This window comes from Canis aureus, chromosome 8, assembly GCF_053574225.1.
Source record: "Canis aureus isolate CA01 chromosome 8, VMU_Caureus_v.1.0, whole genome shotgun sequence".
Lineage (NCBI taxonomy): Eukaryota > Metazoa > Chordata > Mammalia > Carnivora > Canidae > Canis > Canis aureus.
The window spans coordinates 40,338,054-40,360,705 of NC_135618.1; the positions used below are offsets into that span (position 1 = coordinate 40,338,054).

At 41.1% G+C, this 22,652-nt stretch overlaps 1 protein-coding gene across 4 annotated transcripts in view; it reads right to left on the reverse strand.

Annotated features, from left to right (window-relative positions):
* CREBBP (CREB binding lysine acetyltransferase) overlaps window positions 1-22,652 on the reverse strand; it is a 126,556-nt gene that overhangs the window by 87,248 nt on the left and 16,656 nt on the right. For all 4 annotated transcript variants that reach the window (XM_077906404.1, XM_077906403.1, XM_077906401.1 and 1 more), the window contains exon 2: window positions 13,867-14,579. In XM_077906404.1, the coding sequence (XP_077762530.1) occupies window positions 13,867-14,579 (713 nt within the window). The remainder of the gene's footprint in view (window positions 1-13,866; window positions 14,580-22,652) is intronic.

Genomic DNA, 22,652 nt, shown 5'->3' on the forward strand with positions numbered 1-22,652 from the left:
GGAGGACAGGAAAGAAAGAAAGAGAAAAAAGGAACAAAACACAGAAGGGACAAATAGTAAACAAATAGTAAGATGGGGACCGAAATCCAACTATATCAACATTTGCTGTAAATAAACCAAACACTGACACACCTGGGTGGCTCAGTGGTTGAGCATCTGCTTTTGGCTCAGGTTGTGATCTCAGGGTCCTGAGACCGAGTCCCGCAAGGGACTCCCTGCAGGGAGCTTAATTCTCTCTCTGCCTGTATGTCTCTGCCTCGCTCTGTGTCTCTCATGAATAAATAAGTAAAATCTTTAAAAAATAAAATTAAAAAAAATAAAAAAATAAAAAATAAAAAATAAAATTAAATAATTTAAAAAATAAACACTCCAAGATTAAGATTGTCAGAATTAAAAAGAGGTTCCAACCATATGCTCCTTACAAGAGATGGACTTTACTATTATTTATTTTATTTACTTTTTAGAGAGAATCTCAAGCAGGCTCCATGCCCAATGCAGAGCCCAATATAGAGCTCAATCTCAAGACCCTGAGTTTATTACCTGAGCTGCAATCAAGAGTCAGATGCTTAACCAATTGAGACACCCAGGTATCCCTTATTTTTTTATTTTAAAGATTTTATTTCTAAGTAATCTCTACACCCAACGTGGAGCTGAAACTCACAATCCTGAGATCAAGAGTCACATACTCCACTGACTGAGTCAGCCAGGTGCCCCGTGGACTTTGTAAGATGTAAGAGTTTAAAAAAAAAAAAACACCTTGCAAATATTAATCATAAAAAAGTAGAAGTGGCTATGTTAATAAGTAGATTTCAAGACAAAGGATATTAACAGAAATAAAGGACATTTAGAATGATAGAAGGCTCAACTTATCAGCTAGACAGAATAATCCAAAATGTATATTCGTTTAATGAAAGGGCTTCAAAATACAGGAAGTAAGCAGTCAGATTTCATTCTAAAGGAAAAATAAACAAATCTATAATCACAACTGGATATTTTAATAATTTCTCAGTAACTAATAAAACCAAAAAAAGAGGGTTCCTGGGTGGCTCATTCAGTCTAGCATCAGCCCTCTGCTCAGGTCATGATCTCGGGGTCCTGGGATAGAGCCCTGCATCCAGCTGGCTCCCTGCTCAATGGGGGAGTCTACTTCTCCCTCTCCCCCACGCTCATGCTCTCTCTCAAATAAAATCTTCTTTTTTTTTTTTTTTTTTTAAGATTTTTAATTTACTCATGAGAGAGAGAGAGAGAGAGAAAGAGATGCAGAGACACAGGCAGAGGGAGAAGCTGGTTCCCTGCAGGGAGCCTGATGCAGGACTTGATCCTGGACCCTGGGAACACACCCTGAGCTGAAGGCAGATGCTCAACCACCAAGTCATTCAGGTGTCCCTCAAATAAATAAAATCTTAAAAAAAAAAAAAAAAAAAAAGGTAAGAATATAGTGATTTGTGAATATGTGTGATTTGAACACAATTCACCAACTTATTTTGACATCACAAAACACATCTCACTCTACACCTGCAGGATGCATGTTCTTTCAGACCACCACATGTAGAACACTCAACCAAGACACACTAGATGCTGGACCATAAAACAGGTCTCAGGAAACTTTAGAGGACAAAAAGCACCAATACTCGTTTTCTGACCACAAATGAATTAGAAATGAAGAACAAAATAGTATCTGCAAAATTCCCAAATATTTGAAAATCAAGCAATGTACTTCTACATAAAAACAAATCAAAGAAGAAATCACAAGTAAAATATAAAAATACTTTGAACTAAACAGCAATGAAAATAAAGCATCACAATTTATGGGATGCAATGTGGAGCAATATTTTGGATGAAATTTACTGCTCAAATGTTATTAGAAAAATCTAAAATTAGTGGTCTAAGGGCCTACCCCAAGAAGCTAGTAAGAGCAAAATAAACCCAAATTTATTGGAAAGAAAGTAACCAAAATGGAACTAATGATACAATAAACAAGAAAGGTGACAAATCAAAAATTGATTGTTTGAAAAGTAGAGTTGACAAACCTCTACCCAGCCTGATCAGGAAGAAACGAGAGAAGTAGAATTATAAATATCAGATTGAAGATGGGTACTAACCATTATTACAGATTCTACAGATATTAGAAGGAAATTGGGGGAATATTAAAAGCACATTTATGCCAAATAAATTTAAGAACTTAGATTAAACGGATAAACTCCTTGAAAAATAAACTGATAAAAAAGGGAACACAAGAAGTGAAAAATCTGAATAGCCTGTATCTGTGAAGTTAGCTGAATAACTAAAAATCTTTCCATCAGAAAAGCTCCAGATGGCTTCACTGGTGAATTTTATGAAACACTTAAGGAGTAAACAGTACTACTCTTAGACAAACTTTCAGGAAAGAAAGGAAAGGGTGACAGTTCCAAAGTAATTCTAAGAAGCCAGGAGGGTCTTAATACCAAAAACAAGTAAGGACATAGTAAGAAAAGCACACACCTATATCCCTCACAAACAACTGCATAAATCCTGGATAACATTTTAATAAATCAGATCATAAACAAAAAAACAAATAAATAAATAAACAAAATCAGATCCAGTAATACATAGAAAATACACCATGATAAAAGGAACTTATCCCAGGAATGCAAGGTTGGTTCAACATTCAGAAAGATGTACTTCACCACATTAGTAAGGAAAATTCTACAATCATCTCAAAAGATGCTGAGAAAGTGATGAAGTGAAATGAAGCAATCATTTATGATCAAAAGCCTCAGTAAAGCAGAACAGTAAGGGCCTTTCTCAGTCAAGGAGATCCTAAAAAGCCTACAACTAACACCACACTTAGTAATAGTGACAGGATGCTTTCCTCCACAGGTCAAGAATAACACAAGGGGTATGTGTAAATCACTCTCATGAAACACTGTACTGGAGATCTCAGGCAGGGCAATAAAGCCAGAAAAATAAAAGTGGAAGAAGTAAACTCTCTATTCAAAGACAACATGACTTAGAAAATTTTAAGGGATCTACCAAATAACAGAACTAGTAACAGAGTTTAGCAAGGTTACAAGATATACCTTTATTTTTTTTTAAATTTTATTTATTTATGATAGTCACACACACACACACAGAGAGAGAGAGAGGCAGAGACACAGGCAGAGGGAGAAGCAGGCTCCATGCAGGGAGCCTGATGTGGGATTCAATCCCGGTTCTCCAGGATCGCGCCCTGGGCCAAAGGCAGGCACTAAACCGCTGCGCCACCCAGGGATCCCAAGATATACCTTTAATATACAAAAGTCAAGTTTTATTTCTCCTTATTAGCAACAAACAAGTCAGCCAATGATATAAAACCTACAAATTAAACAGAAACGAAAATGAGAAACTAAGGAACCTGATTTTAATACTTCCCATAATGCTAAAGAAATGGGGGACAGACGGGGGATCCCTGGGGTGGCTCAGCGGTTTAGCGCCTGCCTTTGGCCCAGGGCGCGATCCTGGAGTCCCAGGATCGAGTCCCACATCGGGTTCCCTGCATGGAGCCTGCTTCTCCCTCTTCCTGTGTCTCTGCCTCTCTCTCTATCATAAATAAATAAATCTTAAAAAAAAAAAAAAAAGGAATCATAAAAAAAAAAAAGAAATGGACACAGATTAATGGAATAGACCAGAACAGAGCTAGCAGACTTCTTTTGTAAAGGAAGAGTTACTAAAGATTTTAGTCTTAGTAGGCAACCTATGGTTTCCATCCCTCATCCTTTCATTTACTTGGTTTTTTAGTTTATTATTTTAACCAACCCTTTAAAAATATAAAAGTCATTCTCAGGTTGTGGGCCATATAAAAATAGTCAACAGGCCAGATCTGGCCCATGGGTTGTAGCTTGCTGACTCCTGGACTAGAGTCTAGAAACAGACCCCCTCCTTATCCAGTCAATTCCATTCCTAGTTATTTATCCAAGAGAAATAAAAATTTATGTCCACACAAAGACTTACACAAAAATGTTCACAGCAGCTTTATTCTTAATAGCTCCAAACTGAAAACCACCAGAACCTCCATGAATAGGAGACTGGATAAGCAAATCACAGTATACTCACACAATGGAATACTATTTGGCAATAAAAAGAACTGAACTCAGGAATTACATGGATGAATCTTAGAAACATGCCATGAGCCTTACAATAAAAGTCCACACCATAGGATTCTGTTTATACAAAGTCTGAGAAGAGGTACAAGGTGAAAGAAATCAGTAGTGACTGCAAGAGTTGGATGGAAGAAGACAGGAGAAGGGAGAAATACAAAGGAACTTTCTGGGGGTAATGAAAACATCCTATATCTTGACAGGGGTGTGGGCTATACCCCCATGAGTTTTGACAAATCAACCAAATTAACACTTAAAATCTATGCATTTCATACTATATAAATTAAATTTCTTTCTTTTCTTTTTTTTTTTTTTTAAGATTTGTTTATTCATGAGAGACACAGAGAGAGAAAGAGAGGCAGAGACACAGGCAGAGGGAGGGTCAGGCTCCATGCAGGGAGCCCGACTCGGGACTCAATCCCAGGTCCCCAGGATCACACCCTGGACTGAAGGTGGTGCTAAACTGCTAAACCACTGGGGCTGCCCTATAAATTATATTTCTAAAGATAATTAAACAATAAAACATTTTACAATTAATACATGTAGGTCTTTAACAGTTGACCTTTATTTGGAAAGTAACAAGGTTGACTGGGTTTCCTTACAAGTATTACTCTTCAAAATAGTCACCCAAGAGACTTATCTAATCAAAGTACTCAATGTTGTTATATCATGCAAAACATTCATTCAGTTTGTCTTACAGAACATAATTAGTTACAAAGTTAACTGCAAAAAAGAAATATGACTCCCACTTTGACTTTAAAAAGATACATAATCATAGATAAAAGACTGGTAAGGAAGACATCAAAAAGGTAACAGTAATTATGAAGTAGGTAATAGCCTTCCTCATGAACAATATTTTCTTCTCTACTTTCAAAATTTTGTACAATAAATAGCAAGTATATCCATTATTAGAATATATTCTCTGAAAACATTAGAAAAGCAGTCTCATTATCACTTCAAATGTTCTGTGGTCATCTCTAATCCTTTCTGTAAGAAAAAGTATGAGCCACCTAATCAATCTTCTCTGAAAGTTTTCCATTAAAGCCAGGCATTGCACTAAGAACTCTGCGCACCCCACCTCCTTCAATCAGCACAACTCTCCAGGACAGATATTAACATCATCACCCCCCTTTAATCTACACAATTCTCAAAGGCAGGTACTATTATTATGCTCGTTTAAAAGACAAAAAAACTAAGACCCAAAGTGATTGCATAATTTTCCCACAGCTGATAATTAGCAGAGCCTAAGTTTGAGCCCGGGCAGCTCACTCCAGAGCCCTGGCTCTGCTCTTCAGCACAGAGCCTTACTGAATCTGGGGAAGGCAGTGGTGGCAGTGGCTGCATCTATTACTCCCCTGAAGAGGAGGAAGAGGAAGATCAAGTACTAGCTGTAGTCAAGCCATTTACTGTACATATACAATCTCATTTAATTAAAAAGTTTGAGAGAGAAATAAATTCATGGATAATTATCATGGGAAGTTAGGCACAGCTGTGAGCATCTTCCATTAAGATCATGGATAGAAATAAATAAAATCTTTAAAAAAAAAAAAAAAAAAAAAAAAAGGGCAGCCCTGGTGGCTCAGCCGTTTAGCACCGCCTTCAGCCCAGGACCTGATCCTGGTAGACCCAGGATTGAGTCCCACGTCAGGCTCCCTGCATGGAGCCTGCTTCTCCCTCTGCCTGTGTCTCTGCCCTTCTCTCTCTCTCTGTGTGTCTCTCATGAATAAATAAATAAAATCTTAAAAAAATAAAAAAAATCAGGTTGCAGATTATTCCTGGGCCTCTAATTCCTTGGAACTTCTTGCTTGTATGCAAACCAAGCAACCTTAAAAAAAAAAAAAAAAAAGAAGATCATGGATAGGATTACTGAGCTGGCTTAGTATTTTTCCCCAAACCTGATGCCTACTGGAGCTACACACAACCCATGGCACACTGCATTCAATCAAAGCTCTCACTCTTCTCATTCCATAAACTGACCACTGATTTTCAGTGACTTTAAAAAAAGGCCAAATTAGGATTTAAAATTCCCTAATCTTCCTTGCATTAAGGATCAGATGACATTACATGAAAACAAGTATCAGACAAATGTACAGTATTATTTCATTTGCTATTAAATGTCAGAAATTTCCTATTATCATTCAAAAATAGAGAAAGTGGATGAGTCATTCATTCCTTTATACTAATTCTTTACGCACTATATTCTCCTCATTCATTCCTTCAGCGCTCAAGTTCTCAGAGGGTGGTCTCAGACTAGTACAAATGGGGTCACATGGGAGCTGGCAAAAAAAAAAAAAAAAAAAAAGCTAATTCTTAGGCTCCACCCCAAAACTGTTGAAATCAGGAACCCTGGGGAGTTGTCTAGGATTCTGTGATAAGAAGCCTGCAGTGATTCTTCTGGATGCTCAAGTCTGAGCACTGCTTCCTCCTATCTGACTGGGTCCACAGGGGTCTCCAGGCAAAAGAAAGCTCTATGTTTTCTGACCATTTTTCAAAAGAGAATAATATTCCAAAAATCCTATTTAAAAAATAAGCCCTCATCTAACCCCTTGTGAAGATGGGTTACCATGCAAACTATTTTTATTCCTTTCAGACTTGTTACTAAGAAAGGACTAATAGGATTTCTAGGGTCAGAAAAGTACATTTTTATCAACCTCAGAATCAGATTCTGGACCCTTGCCAACAAACATCACAACACCATCCTCTTTCTTTTTTTTTTTTTTTAAATTTTTTTTTTTTAATTTTTATTTATTTTATGATAGTCACAGAGAGAGAGAGAGAGAGAGGCAGAGACACAGGCAGAGGGAGAAGCAGGCTCCATGCACCGGGAGCCTGACGTGGGACTCGATCCCGGGTCTCCAGGATCGCGCCCTGGGCCAAAGGCAGGCGCTAAACCACTGCGCCACCCAGGGATCCCCACCATCCTCTTTCTACCAGCTACCTTCTCTGTGCAGAGCAACAACTCTCAACACCTGCAGCCAGGAGACTAACTTTAAGTGTACAGTTTCCAATTTCCACTTGAATTTGTCTTTTTTGCTTTCCCTCTAAAAGACAAGCATTTGGCTTATTTTCAGTGGAAAACTAGAACATCCTACCAAAAAGATAACATATCAGGTTTTGCCACTTTTGAAGTTGAGACTGTTTCCTTTTTTTAAAAGTCATATCATAACTTAACATTATTGCTATGTTGTTGATATAGCTTATATTTTCTATTTTAAATATTTTAAGAACCCCAAAATTAGGAATAAGAAAGTGGAAATAATGACAAACATCGAAAAAGTCTAAAATAAAAAATTTGGCACAACTCTAAGCTAATGAATCTTAAAGCCTGGATGAAAAGAATTTTTTTTAAGATTTTTTTATTTTTTATCTTTTTAAAAGATTTTATTCATTTATTCATGAGAGAAGGAGAAAGAGAGAGAGGCAGAGACACAGGCAGAGAGAAGCAGGCTCCATGCAAGGAGCCCAACGTGGGACTTGATAGGATCACGCCCTGGGCCAAAGGCAGGTGCCAAATCGCTGAGCCACCCAGGGATCCCTGAATTTTTTAAGATTTATTTATCTGAGAGAGACAGAGGGAAAGCGCGCATGTGTGCGTACGCGCGCGCACACACACACACACACACACACACACACTTGGGGAGGGACTGAGGGAGAGAGTCTCAAAGAGACTCCGTTGCAGAGACCAATGTAGGGCTCAATCTCACAATCCAAGCCAAAACCTAGAGTTGGATGCTTAACCAACTGCGCCAGTCAGGTGCCCCAAAAAGAATTTCTATTAACATATAAATTATAAAAATTGACCCAAGAACAGACTGCACAAATCAGTGATGAAGAGACAGACACTTGGCCAGACTGTGTAGAATCTGATCCTGGTTCTGCCACTGGGCTAAGTTAGTAAATTTTTCTTCACTGTCACCTGTGTTCTTCCATTTCTTAATCTGTGACATGGAAATAGTATATACTACCCACTTCATATATTTTTAAGAGAAATAAAAGTTAAATATTTTGAGTTTCCCTCAAAATCAAAGTATATTTAGACTTTTCTTAAAGAAAATTATATTGACCAAAGACCTCAATCATTCAAATGGTCCAAGATCTATAGAAAATAGCAAGAGTGCTGTCAAAGATATTCAGTCACCCTAGGGGAAAAAAAAGCTTCAAGACCTTACAGTTGTACAGGGGATGCCTCTCAATTCTTCAAGAAATGAATCATTCAAATGCTAAACCAAATAGATGTGAAAGGCTTCCAAACTCATTTGACCAAGTTATCAGAACACTGATATCAAAACCTGACAAAACACAAAACAGACTATGGATCAATTCACTACTGATTAGTGAGAAGCAAAAATTCTAAATGAAACATTAGCAAAAAAAAAAAAAAAAAAAAAAAAGAAACATTAGCAAATAAAATTCAGCAATACATTAGCTTTTAATTTCACAATTACAGAGATGGTTCAAAATTAGACCCAGACCCTATATATTTGAAAACTGAATAAAATGTAACAAAAATGTTATGCCACGTTAGTGGGGGGAAAAATGCTGGATCAGCAATATTTAAATAAATGGCACTGGGATGATGACTACAATTTGGAAAAAATATACAGCTAGATCTCTGTATCTCAGGCCAAAATCCATTCTGAGCTAAATACCCAAGATATAAGGGGAAAAATACAGGAGAATATTTCATGATTTTGGAATACAAAAAGCATTCCTAACCATAAAACCCAGAAGCCATAAAAGAAAAAAAATGGATAAAGCTGTTTCTATAAATACAAAACATCCATTTTATTTGAATTTGATAGTTCCAATTTGAACTATCAAATTGTAAACCCAAGTAGCCATACTACCGGTAAAACAGACTTCAAATAAAAAAGAGGAAAAAAGCTTACATTTATTAAAAGGTCTTAACTTTCAATATACAAAGAATATTAAGAATTCAAATCAACAAGAAAAAAAGGAAACATAGCAAAAAAACAGAGAACATGAACAGCACAATATAAATGCCCATGAACTTATGAAAAGACATTTTTGTCTAAGAGACAATTTGCCTAAGAGAATAGCCAATCAGCAAAAAGATGCTATCAGCGTTGGTAAGAACGGGAGGGGGGAGTGGGGGGGCTGGGACAGGGACTCATTCACTTTTTGGTGAGGGTGTAATCTGCGCAATGTTTATAGAGAGTATTTGATAACAGCTATGCTTATTAAAGATGTCAAAATCCTTTAATCCAGAAGTCTCCCTACCAAGATTGATTGATTGATTTCTCTCTTTTCTTTTTGGTGAGTAAAGCAACAGAACTTTATTAGGCAAGGACACACAAAAAGCTCTGTGGAGTAAGAGGGGACCCAAAAGGGTTGCCCCGCTACCAAGATTTATCTAGCAGATACACTCAGCTGTACAAAGATGTGTATATAAATCAAAACCGTTATAGCAGCAAAACACTGGAAACAACCTAAACATAAAGCCATTAGGGCACTAGTCATAAATTAAGATACCCAAATCAGGGACCATTACCATACCATACCATGTAAGAAGGGCTGAGCTGGATTTAACACAGAATTCTCTATTTACATAAAAGTGGCAGGAAGGAGGCATATATACACACACACACATACATGGAAGGGAGAGAGATGTTATACCATACAACTCTATTTAGGGGAGATGGATACACACACACACATACATACACACACACACACACACACACACACACCCACCCTCTCTAGGCCTCTGTATGCACAGATCATTCCCAACAGGAGAGAGAAATAGTTCTCATTTGGGCAGCCCGGGTGGCTCAGCAGTTTAGCGCCGCCTTCAGTCCAGGGCACGATCCCGGAGACCCGGGATCGAGTCCCACGTCAGGTTCCTTGCATGGAGCCTGCTTCTCCCTCTGCCTGTGTCTCTGCCTCTCTCTGTCTCTGTCTCTATGAATAAATCAATAAAATCCTAAAAAAAAAAAAAGAAAAAGAAATAGTTCTCTGTAGTGAGAGAATGAGGGAGAACCAAAGGTCAAAGGTTAAGGGAGATTAACTTTTCAGTTCTTACTTTTAGTGCCTTTTTTCATGCGTGTGGTTTATTGTTAAACCATGTACAAGATTACTTTCTAGAAAGAGAATTTTAACAAAGCCTTTGACCCAACAGCTTCACTTTTCAGAATCTATCCCATGATGCATGTAGATATGCCTAAACTAAAAGATACATTTCATTGCAGCTGTGTTTGTACTAATGAAAAATCCAAAACAATCCAAATGTTCACCATCAGAGTAGATCAATCAATTATGGTACAGCCTACGATGGAAGACTCTGCTATCAGGAAAACAAGGGAAATATCTCTGTGCTGATAAGGAAAGGCAAGTAAGGTATATACTGTTACATAAAACAGCAAGGTGCTTATGTAGTTTGGTTCCATTTCTTATGAACATATTTATATAGAAGTGGCACCTGGGTGGCTCAGTCGGTTAAGCATCCGACTCTTGATCTCAGGGTTGTGAGTTTAAGCCTTGTGTTGGGCTCCACGCTGGGCAAGGAGCCTACTTTAAAACAAAACTGGTCACCTGTAAGGAATGAAGCTGCTCTTTTCTATTGTTTTAATTATTTCATAGGAAATCTGCATTTCCTTTGTGATGGTAATTTTTTTTTTAAATTTTTTTATTTATTTATGATAGTCACACAGAGAGAGAGAGAGAGGCAGAGACATAGGCAGAGGGAGAAGCAGGCTCCATGCACCGGGAGCCCGACGTGGGATTCGATCCCGGGTCTCCAGGATCGCGCCCTGGGCCAAAGGCAGGCGCTAAACCGCTGCACCACCCAGGGATCCCTGTGATGGTAATTTTTAAAACAAAATTATCTTTTAAAAAGTTTCTTCCCTCCCTCACCCCATGCATTTAAAAATCTTATTTGGCTTAAAATGAACTTGTCTCTTGCTCTTACTACTTGTCCATCACTGTTAGTTCTGTTCCACCCAAGGCCATGACAACCATTCCAAAAAGCACCAGTCCCTGTCTTTCCTTTTCCATTAGCCTCTTTGGGATACCTAAAAGGGAACTGAGATGCCTGTCTGCACGACACTAAAGTGGCTTCCTTTCCACGTAGTGAATACTCACAAAGTGTCGTCTGAAAGACAGATCACTCTGTACAAAGGAATGAAAGCCCTGGGCAGCCAGAGGAGCATGAAATGACAGAGATATACCAACAGAGCTCAGACTGCAGGAAACCTGCCAGAACCAATAAACTAAATAAACAAAATCATCAGGTTCTTCAACAAATGAATTGTAAGGATCCTACAGTTAACAGGTTCTTAAAAGCCATATCCACTGAATATAGTTATTCAGATGGGGGGGCGGGAGAAACCTGTAAAAACAAATTAGGACACAGGAGACCACTGGAAATTTGACTTACCTAGTAGACCCACATGACACAAAGAAATCATTTATTTACAAGAGAGAATGGTGCTGGGTTTAGGTATACCAAAGTCTAACTTTTAGGAATACACATAATAGGGGCACCTGGGGGGCCTCAGTTAGTTAAGCATCTGCCTTCGTCCTGGGGTCCTGGGAACAAGCCCTGCATCTGGCTCCCTGCTCAGCAAGGAGACTGCTTCTCCCTCTCCCTCACCCCCCGGGGCTCATGTTTTGTCTCCCTCTCTTAAAAAAAAAAAAAAAAAAGAATACACAGATAGCTTTTGGAGGGGGAGGGGGTCGTGATGTCAAAACTATTTTCATGAAATACTAAGACACTGCCTTCTTTACTCTCATTTCTCACAAAAACACAGGCATTTTCCAGGAGCTCTGTGACATGTGGTATCACTGTGCTTAATGGCTAATGGAATGTGTGCTTGGTTTTCAAAATTCTATTTCAGTATTTAATGTGGCAAATATTGATAGATATAATTGACTTTTTAAACAAAATCTCCTTGGGGCCCTCAAGAGTTAAGATTATTCAGGAGTCTGAAGACCGAAAAGTTTGAGAACCCTTGCATTAAACTATTATGTCTACTTTTTTTTTTTTAATGTCTACTTTTGCACTGGACTTCAATTCTCCAAAATAAAAAGGTTTTTCTAAGAGGGTAGCATGGGTTGATGAGTGAATCGGGAAAAAGCAAACATCAAGCTGACCTTGAGCCCTAAGACCACAGTAGTCTCTCCTCAGCTTACCTTTAGAAAGAATGTATGTATACAGACACACCTCTGCCAATGCCAATTAAAATTTAAGTTCACATTCCCTCCCCTTTAACAACACTTCAAAAGAGATAAATGCAATGTTAATGTCTGAAATTACAGCTGACTGTTGAACAATGTGGGGGTTTGAAGCCCTGACCCCTGCCTGTCCAGTGGAAAACTGGCATAAAACTTGTGACTTCCTAAGAACTTAACAACTAATAGCCTACTACTGACCAGAAGCCTGTCAAAAACATAAACAGTCAACACATATTTTGTACATGTATTATATACTGTTTTCTTACAATAAAGATAAAACATTAAGAAAATCATAAGGAAAACACATTTACAGTCTTGTATTTATCAAAACAAGCAACAACACAAAATCCTGTGTATAAGTAGACTTGAGAAGTTCAAACTCATGCTGTTCAAAGGTCAACTGCACTTCATTTTTATTTAAGTTAAAAAGCCCTGACTCCTTACCTAGGACAGTCCCAGGGCTTCCTATGCACCTCCTGGTGCCCACAGCAGCTTTGGGGGAAGTTGTGTGCTACTCTTACTTGTCCTTTTCCTTCAATGGACTAATCAAATTCAAGAAACAGCCCAAACTGTTCTTTTGTTCTAGAGTTTGCTGTGGCAAATACTGCCTGAAACAGGTGCTTTGTCTTGGAGACACAGTGGCATCTACTCCCACACTGGGGATCCACCTGCACCCCACTTCCGTGCCACCTTCCAGCTTTCCAGTTGTTCCCTCTCTACCCTGGCATCCACCTACCCTGTCCTCCACGTTCAGCTTCTACTCTATGTGCTGGCTGCATGGTCGGTGGCGGAAACCTAGAGTGGAGTTCTCACCCTGCACAGGCCCCGCTGCACCTGGAGGCTTGAGAAAGCCCAGGTTCTGGGTCAGCAGCTCTGCACTTCTAACAAGCTCCCTACTGCTGCTGCTTCTGCTGCTACTGCTGCTGCTACACCCATGGACCTTGCTCTGGGAACCACTGCCACCGAGTTTCTTCTGGGACCTGAGGGCCCGCACTGCCCTGGCTCTGCCGCGTCACCCCAGTGAACCACGGCAGGCAGCTCACCATCACCAGCTCAGGACACGGCTTCTCGGTTGGTCAAACAGTGACTTCACTGGGTGGACGGAAAAAGGCAAGGGTATGAACCGCCTAAGAACTTTGTCAGCTGGGTGAAGGGGAGGGACAGGAGCCTTCACCAGATTCAGCAACGTCACAGAAAGCAAATTCCCAGCAGAAGCAGCCTCTTTCAACCATGTGGTCCTATTTCCACCATTTTCCTCAGAGGCTGAAAAGTGACCATCAATCCAAACACATCTCCTATGTTTTCAACTGCCTGATGTGAGGGCTCTTCTACTGCTGGCTTCTTTAAGAGCTCCCACTTTAAAGATAAGGACAAAGATCTTTATTTCTGGGTTCAAAATACCAAAGCTCCCTCTTCCAAATCCAAGGGGCAGGAAGGAAGGGTGAAGGAGGACAGGATCGTGCCCCATAGTCCCATTGCACTATACCACTTGTTTGGAAGGAAAAAGCTCCTGCCCCCCCACTAGTAGGATGCATTCACAGCACTGAAGCTCACTTACCTTGGTCATGCCTCCGGCCTGCGCCGTATTCAGTCCGGCGTGACTGGCCATTTGCGGTGAAACCTGTGTTAATGTCTCAGCCAGCACGCTGCTCGTGGCCCCCTGCATGGCCGGAGCAGGGTACGGTATCCCAGCTCCTCTTCCTCTGCCAGCGGCCCCAAGAGATCCGTTCATGACTTGTGCCTGTCCTTGCTGGGCCTGGTTCATTAAACTATGGCCAGAGTTACTATTGAGGAGGCCTGGGTGGGTCTGGTTAAAGTTTGCATTCATGCAGATCCCAGGTCCCGTCTGCGACGTGGCAGGGCTGCTGGTCACCAGCCCCACTTGCTTTTGTGCTTGCGGATTCAGTGCTTGGGAAGCAGGGGGAGTGGGCCCAGAGGTGCTGGCTGCCTGTTTGGGCAGGCTGGGGGCTGAAGAATCTCCCTGGTTCAGAGGGCTCTTGCCCATGGCACCCAAGCTGGCCATGTTTGCACTGTTCGGCTGCCCCTGAGTCTGGCCACTGAGGCCTTGCTGCACGGGGCTGCTGGCGCTAACATTTCCTATTCCTGGGTTGATACTAGAGCCGCTGCCTCCGCGCAGAAGCTCCGACAGTTGTTTATGTTTGGAAGCAGCATCTGGAACAAGGTTCCCACTGTTTAAAAGGCTTAATTCTCCTCCATTGGGGATCAGCTCATCAGGAAGATCATTTTCCAAGTCAAACAATGATCCAAAATCTAGAAATTAAACAGAAATAGAAATGAGAAACTAAGCAACTATAACAGCTTTCCAACTGTCATATGTTACTATGACCTTAACCTCAAGGAGCACTTAACACAGAAAGCCAGCATGTCTTAGAGTTATGTCAAAATGACTTGAAACTTCATTTGGGAAAATTAAACAAGGAAGAATATTTTTCAAATTCTGAAGAAGGAAAAGTTACACAGATGAGAGGAGGGCCAGCCCCACTAGATGTTACCACATATTCTAAAACAACAATTAAATCATGTGACTTAAAGAGAAATGTAGATATACAAATCAAAGGAAATCAAGAGGGAGTTAAACCTTCACTGAATTTATGTTAAAGTTCTTTTAAGAATATCTGAGTGCAAAAAAGTAATTGGGCATTTAGTTAGATGAATACCAATTTGGGGAAATTAAGTAAAGCCTAATTTTAAGTGATTACATATTTAAAAGGTAAATCATTAAAAAACCTACCCCAACCTAAATAGAAAATGAGAGTTCTCCAAGTGTTGAAGCTGCAGAAAATAATGTATAAAGAAACTAAAAATAGTTAAAGGTAAAAGAATATAACAGCCACTTGTCCCACATGAAAGGGGCTAACGTCAGCCACGTAGAAGGATGGGCAGCACACGGACTTCTGAGTAGATACACAAAGGATGCCAGTGGGTAAGCATCAAAAAGGAAGATAAAAAACAGTCAACAGAAGAGACCATCCTTCCTGAAGGGTAATTGATGACAGGTAAAGCAACTTCTTCCTCCTGGTCCCTCTCAAGGTACCATTTCTCTAACACGTGGCTTAAGTGTATCTCTAGTCTCTCACCGACCATGCCTTCTTCAACCCACAACAACCTGGCCACACATGCACAAAGGACAAGATCTGCAGAAAATATAACAAGAGTGGCATGTGTGTAACATGGAGACAAGGCCAAACCATACACATAGGCAGGTCAGCCAACTGCTCAGACTAAGACCCAGGCTGCCTACACCTGAACCCCAGCTCTGCCTCCAGCTCCCTACTTCTTAGCCATGAGTTTCCTGGACTTTCTGTGCCTCAGGTACAGTTTCCATTTGGAAACTGTGAAAACTACCACACCTCATAGGGTTTCATGGGGGCTGACTGAATGAATAAGTGTAAAGCACTTTAACCAACAGTGCCTGTGGGTGGTAAGTGGACCATATTAGCTGTTATTATTACTGTTATCCAGTAATAGAAGGTTTAATGAATTACTATATAATGTTAGAATGGGGCACCTGGGTGGCTCATACGGTTGAAGGTCCAACTCTTCATTTTGGCTCAGGGTCATGAGATCAAGCCCCGTATCAGTCTCTGTGCCCAGTGTGGAGTCTGCTTAAAACTCTTGTCCCTCTCCCTCTGCCCTTCTTCCCTTCACTCACTGTCTAAAGTAAATAAATAAAATCTTTTTAAAAATTACACATCTACTAAAATAATTTTGAAGACTATAAAAATGTAGGAAAATGTATATGTTATGTAAAGACATGCAAATGGAATATGCAAAATGGCTCAGGAAGTAAGATTAGCAGTTTAGTATATGAGCACATGGGCAGTGGTCATAGTGGTAGAAGTGGTGGGGTGATGAGTGCATGTGGCTTTTTGTTGCCGTTGTTTTAAACACAGCCACCCACCCCACCACCACCCACTTTGAAAAAACTGAACTGCCTTCTCCCTAAGACTGCTTCCCCCATAGCACCCCGGGTGGCTGCTCTGAGGTTGCTCTAAGAAGAGCACCACCTTCCCAGCCTTGGGAGAAGTGACTAGTGACCCCCCCCCCCCCAAACCTTCTCCTTGCAGGTGACACAATCCCAGCTAAGGGAGTTGAAGATACATATTTCCACGACAGCATAGAAAAGGTTTTCCTTCCCAAAAGTAAGGGATGCTCAGGAAGAAATCTCCCTTCCCGCATCTCACAGTGGAACTATGGCAGCCACCCTCGGGCAGGAGAGGGCCTCTGACACGCTAGGGATGACTGCTGCAAAAACTATGAAGTGGGGTTTGTGAAGTCGTCCCTGAGCTGCTTTATTCAACCCTGGAGCCTCCCCTACCCTCAGATTTCTCATTATAAGAAAAAAAAAATCCATTTCCTATATTTAAGCCATTCTAGCTAGAGTTTAATGTCATCCAGATGAAGCTCAAAAGCTCCTCCATAAGACATCTGAGGCCATCGGGATGTGGCCCCTGACCAGTTCTCGGCCCTTCTTTCCCCTGGCACCTTCAGATACACCCTACGTTCCAGCCACAACAATGAGCTGTCACCTGCAGCAGAAATCCTTCTCCTGGATGTTCACTCTCTGTCTAGAAAACCAGACCCCTACCTCTCACTGAGATTAATCACAGTGACTATGAAGACTTTCTTTGGGCTATCCCTGAACAGACCAGTGCCTCTTTTTAGCCACCAAAGTTCTCTGTACATATGTGCCTAGTAAACCACCTCTAACTAATACATATATATTTCACCCTACTCGACTATAAGGAATTAGGGATTACTTGCAACTGTACACACACACTCACACATAAGCACACGGGCACACAGAGTTTTGTAGAACCTGCGAGAGTAAGCTGCAGATAGCATGAGCCTTTCCTCCCAAGTCTCTGACCACGGACCTCCTAAGAACACCCTTGTACAAAAACATCACGTTTATCAAATTCAGTAAATTTAACACTGATACAATACTTAATATATTGATTGCCCTAACTCAAATTTAGCCAGTTGTCTCAATAATGCCCTTTATTACATTTATTTTCCTGGCCTAAAATCCAATTCAGGACTCCGGTGCACCTGGTTGTCTTGTCATGTCTCTGTCCTTCCCTTTTGTCTAGAAAGGCTTGTCAGACTTATTCTTTCCTAACTCTGGCATTTTTGAAGAGGATAGGCCAGTTGTTTTGTAGAATGTCCCACAATCTGGGGCTGCTGCCTTGTGACTACAGGACACGTAATAATGAAAAGACACAGGAGTTGACTCCTGGATACAGCAGACAGCTGAGACACAGCCACGAATTGGGGGTTTTTGCTGCCAACTACCCAGCTTCTGCATCTCAACGTGGTTTTGTGGATTCCATTCCATAGCTTTTATGGCACTGTGCTGTCCTGAATCTGGAGGTTCACCAAGGTCTCCATGTAAAAAGAACACATGGGGGGAAGAGCACACAAAAGAAAAAGGAAACAATTCTCCAACATAACTTATGTTTCCGTTGCCTTTTAGACTCTGTCCATATGCACACACATTTTTTTACTCACTCTTCCTTTATTTTTTAAAAGATTTTATTTTTAAGTAATCTCTATACCCAACATGGAGCTCCAATTCATGATCTCAACCAAGATCAAGAGTTGCATGCTCTACTGGCTGAGCCAGCCAGGCGCCCCTACTCAGTATTCTTTAAACAAAATAAAACAAAACAAAAAACCCCAGTGTATATGTGTTTTTTAATGCAATGTTCCTTAGCCTATGAACATGAAAATGAAACTTCATCTAAACCAGCAAGCAGGAGCCACTATGACAGAGAGACCAAGCTTCCTTTCTATTTGCCAGGGAGGGGACGAAGAGTTGGTGTCAAGCACTGTAAATTATTACAAGGAAACGAATTCCAAATATTTAAAAAGTCTGGAATGGCGTGCTGAAGCTCCTTGATTGGCTCTTCCAAGTGTTTCAAAGCACTCTTCCTGAGAGAGGGCGGCTGGCCAGGACAAGAACAGGTAAACCCAAAGGAACAGTTAAACACTGCTGTGTCAGATTCAGGGTCCCTACTCCAGTGGAAACTAGATATGAGGAAGGAAAAGGAACAGCTGGGAATGGAACACATGCGTTCAAATCCCGGCTGAATCAACCAGCTCTGTATCCTTGAGCAAACTGCTCAGTGTCTCTCTCTCTTTCCCAACTGTGATACCCCAGAGTTACATGATGAAAGCTGATCAGGGCACCTGGCACCGTAGATGCTGGTTCTCTTACTCTATCTTGCACAAAAACTTTAAAAATTTCTTACCTTTAAAATTTACCCACTATCCTGCCACTCTCAAATTTACCAGTTTGGCTATTTTTTTACTTGCTTATGGCAAGTTTTACTCCAAATGCACATGCAACTTTTATAGCTGTCACAGGGCAGAATGTCTTGGGCTCAATTTTGGTTTGTGCTGCTCTGCCACATTTTGTCCACCTTGGCCACTTTTCTCATCTTGTTTCAGTCTAAACACATCTCACAGTTGTTTGGTTGTGGAAAGAATAGACTAATCCTACTTACATCCTCACCTACCAGTGCAAACACATATGTACGTGTCCACAAGCAAATACACAAGGAGTATCTTTCTAAGAAGACAAGATGAGCTGTGCAGGGTTTGGGGGGGGGGGGGACAGTGGCATCCCCCTTCTCACTGTTACTGTCTCCATGCACATATTGTCTAGTTCACAAAATTGACAAAGGAGAGTGAAGAAGGAAAGGCAGGATATTGCAACATACACAGTTACACTTTCTACACACCAAAGTGTCCCAACACTGGTTAGGCAATACCAATCTGAATCATCGGAAGTTCTGAAGATTCAAGATTGAGCATCACCACTTCCAATTCTAGGTAATTTCCCTTTCCTCCACCAAGCCCCCAGCAGACCCAGGGAGAAGTGAGGCTGCACGAGACTCGTTGGACCCTGCTTTCTAGGGGTTCACCACTGGCAAGAGACATTGGCATCACAAAACAAACACAGCCTGTCATGTTCCCACAGCCAACAGGAATTCTCTCCCTCTTGGGGCTCTTGGGCTGCCAACTCAGAGTCCATCCCTTTCACGAAGCTGCGCTGGGAAGGTAGCTGTTGGTTTTCCCAGTCTCTGCCACACTCCTACAAGGCTGGGGCACCCACTGCACAGTATCTCCATCAAGCATGATGACAAGGATGTGTCACTTCTGCACCATGCAGAAAAACCTCACTACAGGAAACAATCACCTCTAAACACTGAAAGACAAGCATCCTACACACATTCTAAGATCCATTTTTATCCATCATATTCAGAAGTTCATATTTCACCTTAAATAGGAATGAACTATATTATCAGGGACTCTGAAAAAAGCTCTTCATTTTACAAATCAAATACCAGGTAAGTGGCTGAATCAATCCACCCAGCCTGTAACATTTAAGAGCGGTTTTGTGGGTAGCCTGGGTGGCTCAGCAGTTTAGCGCTGCCTTCAGCCCAGGGTGTGATCTTAGAGACCCTGGATCAAGTCCCACGTCCTGCATGGAGCCTGCTTCTCCCTCTGCCTGTCTCTCTCTCTCTCTGTCTCTCATGAATAAAATTTTAAAAAATAAAATAAAAGCGGTTTTGTTTGAAAATAGTCTGTGTTCAAATGTGGCGAAGCAAATCATCCACAAAACACATCTTTCCTTAGGTTTGCTAACATCTCCCCTTGTGTCATACTTTACGTTTTCCTCTTGAATAGCAAGTGGAGCCTCAAATTCTCTGACCGGCAGAACTGATTTTTCTGTCTAAATGTGTACAAACTAGTTTATCAAATCTTGTATTGGCGCAAAGTAGGAACTCTTCTATATTTTACATACATAATGAATGAGTCTTAAAATCACACTATCAACTCCGAGTTATAACTCACAAGGCTGTAAAGACCACACGAAGGATCAGGCTCTCCACAAATATCTTCATCCTGAACAAATGAATGAATTCTGGAGAAGAGTGCCAAAGTTATAGGACACACAGTAACAGTTTCAACATTTCACTTGTCTAGCCCAAGATATAAAGTAGTAATCCTAACATTCATTACTACTTTTGTAAAACAGAAACAAAGAGAACAAAATTCAATAGTGAATCCTCCTAAAACACTTCCCTATTCTAATCCTCCTCCTTTTTACCCCCCTCTCCTGCAGCCTCTTTATCCTGCGGGAGACCAGTCAGATTACTGCTGGATACACCCCAGCATCCACGCCTCTTCATCCTGTGGCTGGTATATAAATGAAACGGTCTAATACGAAATAAGAGATGTTAATCAGAGAAACAACCCTGAGAGTAAGAGTGGAGGTCCTCGTTCCTGTTCATGGTTCTCTACTTCTGAGCATGAAACCCCTCCTCCTACAGGTGCTCCCTCTCCCCTCCATGCCCATTTCTCGCTGCAGCCCTCATTCTCTGTGGAAAAGGTCTGCTTTTGTTTCTCTTTTCATAATTCTGTTTACATGTTCTTTGGCATTACTTGTACTATATCTCTGATTATTCAAATGCATCTCTTAAACTTTATTTTTTTTAATTTTTTATTTTTTTTTAATTTTTTATTTTTTTATTTATTTACTTATGATAGTCACAGAGAGAGAGAGAGAGGCAGAGACACAGGCAGAGGGAGAAGCAGGCTCCATGCATCGGGAGCCTGATATGGGATTCGATCCTGGGTCTCCAGGATCGCGCCCTGGGCCAAAGGCAGGCGCCAAACCGCTGCGCCACCCAGGGATCCCTCTCTTAAACTTTAGAAAAGCTAGGCATTTTTATTCATCAACCCTGGAAATTTTTACAAAAAGAATTTTTAATTCCTAAGTCAAAACTGGATACAAAAATTAATCCAAAAAGGGCAATGCACTCTGAAAAAGCTCACATCTGAAGAGGAGGAATCCAAAGAATGGTAAACACTTTCATAGGGTTGTAATTCTTAGATGATCTGGAGACCATCTGAAACTGAAGAAAGAATGAAATCATATAGTGTGTACACAGTACTTAGCCTGGCATGCAGTAAGGGCTCAATACTTATCAGTCACTAATTGTCATAGCACCATCTTCCAAGGTTGCTATGAGGGCTGACCCGTACATGCCCATCAAGGACCTGGCACCCCATGCTCAATGACTGTCACTTCTCTAAGGTAAAGTCCTAAGAATCTGTGACAATGCTAAGAAGTAAAGCTTACTCTGCTTTGAAAATCTGTGGGGATTGTGCAAATAAGCAATGGGACAACTCTTCAGAAATGCAGAATGAGGGGATCCCTGGGTGGCCCAGGGTGTGATCCAGGAGTCCCGGGATCGAGTCCCATGTCAGGCTCCCTGCATGGAGCCTGCTTCTCCCTCTGCCTGTGTCTCTGCCTCTCTCTCTCTGTGTGTCTCTCGTGAACAAATAGATAAAATCTTTAAAAAAAAATTTGCAGAATGAAAACATTTTTAAAAGGAAAAGAGGGGCGACGGGGTGGCCCAGTTGGTTCAGTGCCTGCTCAGTCATGATCCCAGGTCCTGGGACAGAGCCCCATCTAGGGCTCCCTGCTCAGTGGGGAGCCTGCTTCTCCCTCTCCCTCTGCTGCGCCCCCTACTCGTACTCCCTCACTTGCTGTCTCTCTCTCAAATAAACAAAAATATTTAAAAAAAGAAAAAGAACACGGTTTTCTTAGCACTTAGGCCATTACAAATAATTGAGGTGGGGCACAGAGGGAGAGAGAGAATCCCAAGCAGACTACATGCCCAGGGCAGAGCCCAACTTGGGGCTTGGTCTCACGTTCCTGAAAACATGACCTGAGCCAAAATCATTGGATTGAGCCACCCAGGCGCCCCACAAATAATTTTTATCTAGGCATTTAAATACATTCCCAAAAGACATCTAACTTTTTTTTTAACAATTACTATTAGAAAATAATTAAAGTAAATTCCTTCTTAAATGTTCTGTGATTCAAGCTTTTCATGCAGACACACCACCCCTAATTAGTACAGAATAATGAGGTTTTACTTCATTCTGAACAGTGATCTTACACTGAACAAAAAGTCCCGCCCCTCCTCAGAATTGCTATCTGCTTAAGAGCCAGAGTGGACCTGGCTGAGCGATCTGCCTCCTCCTCTTAGGCCACATGGCCTCCCTCTGGGAACTTCACTCCTTGAAGGGCTAACTGGGCTTATTTGAGACTCGAATAAAAGTCTGCCTCCCAGAGAATTATAATCTAATTGAGGAAGATAGGCCACAGACACCAAGTCACAAACTGAAACTGGTAACACACAAAGAGCGGATTTTGCAAGCAAGTGGAATAAGGGAATGAACAGAGGCAAGAAAGGCTCCAGATGAATGGCAAACTCAGAGCAGATCTTAAAAGGAAAAGAT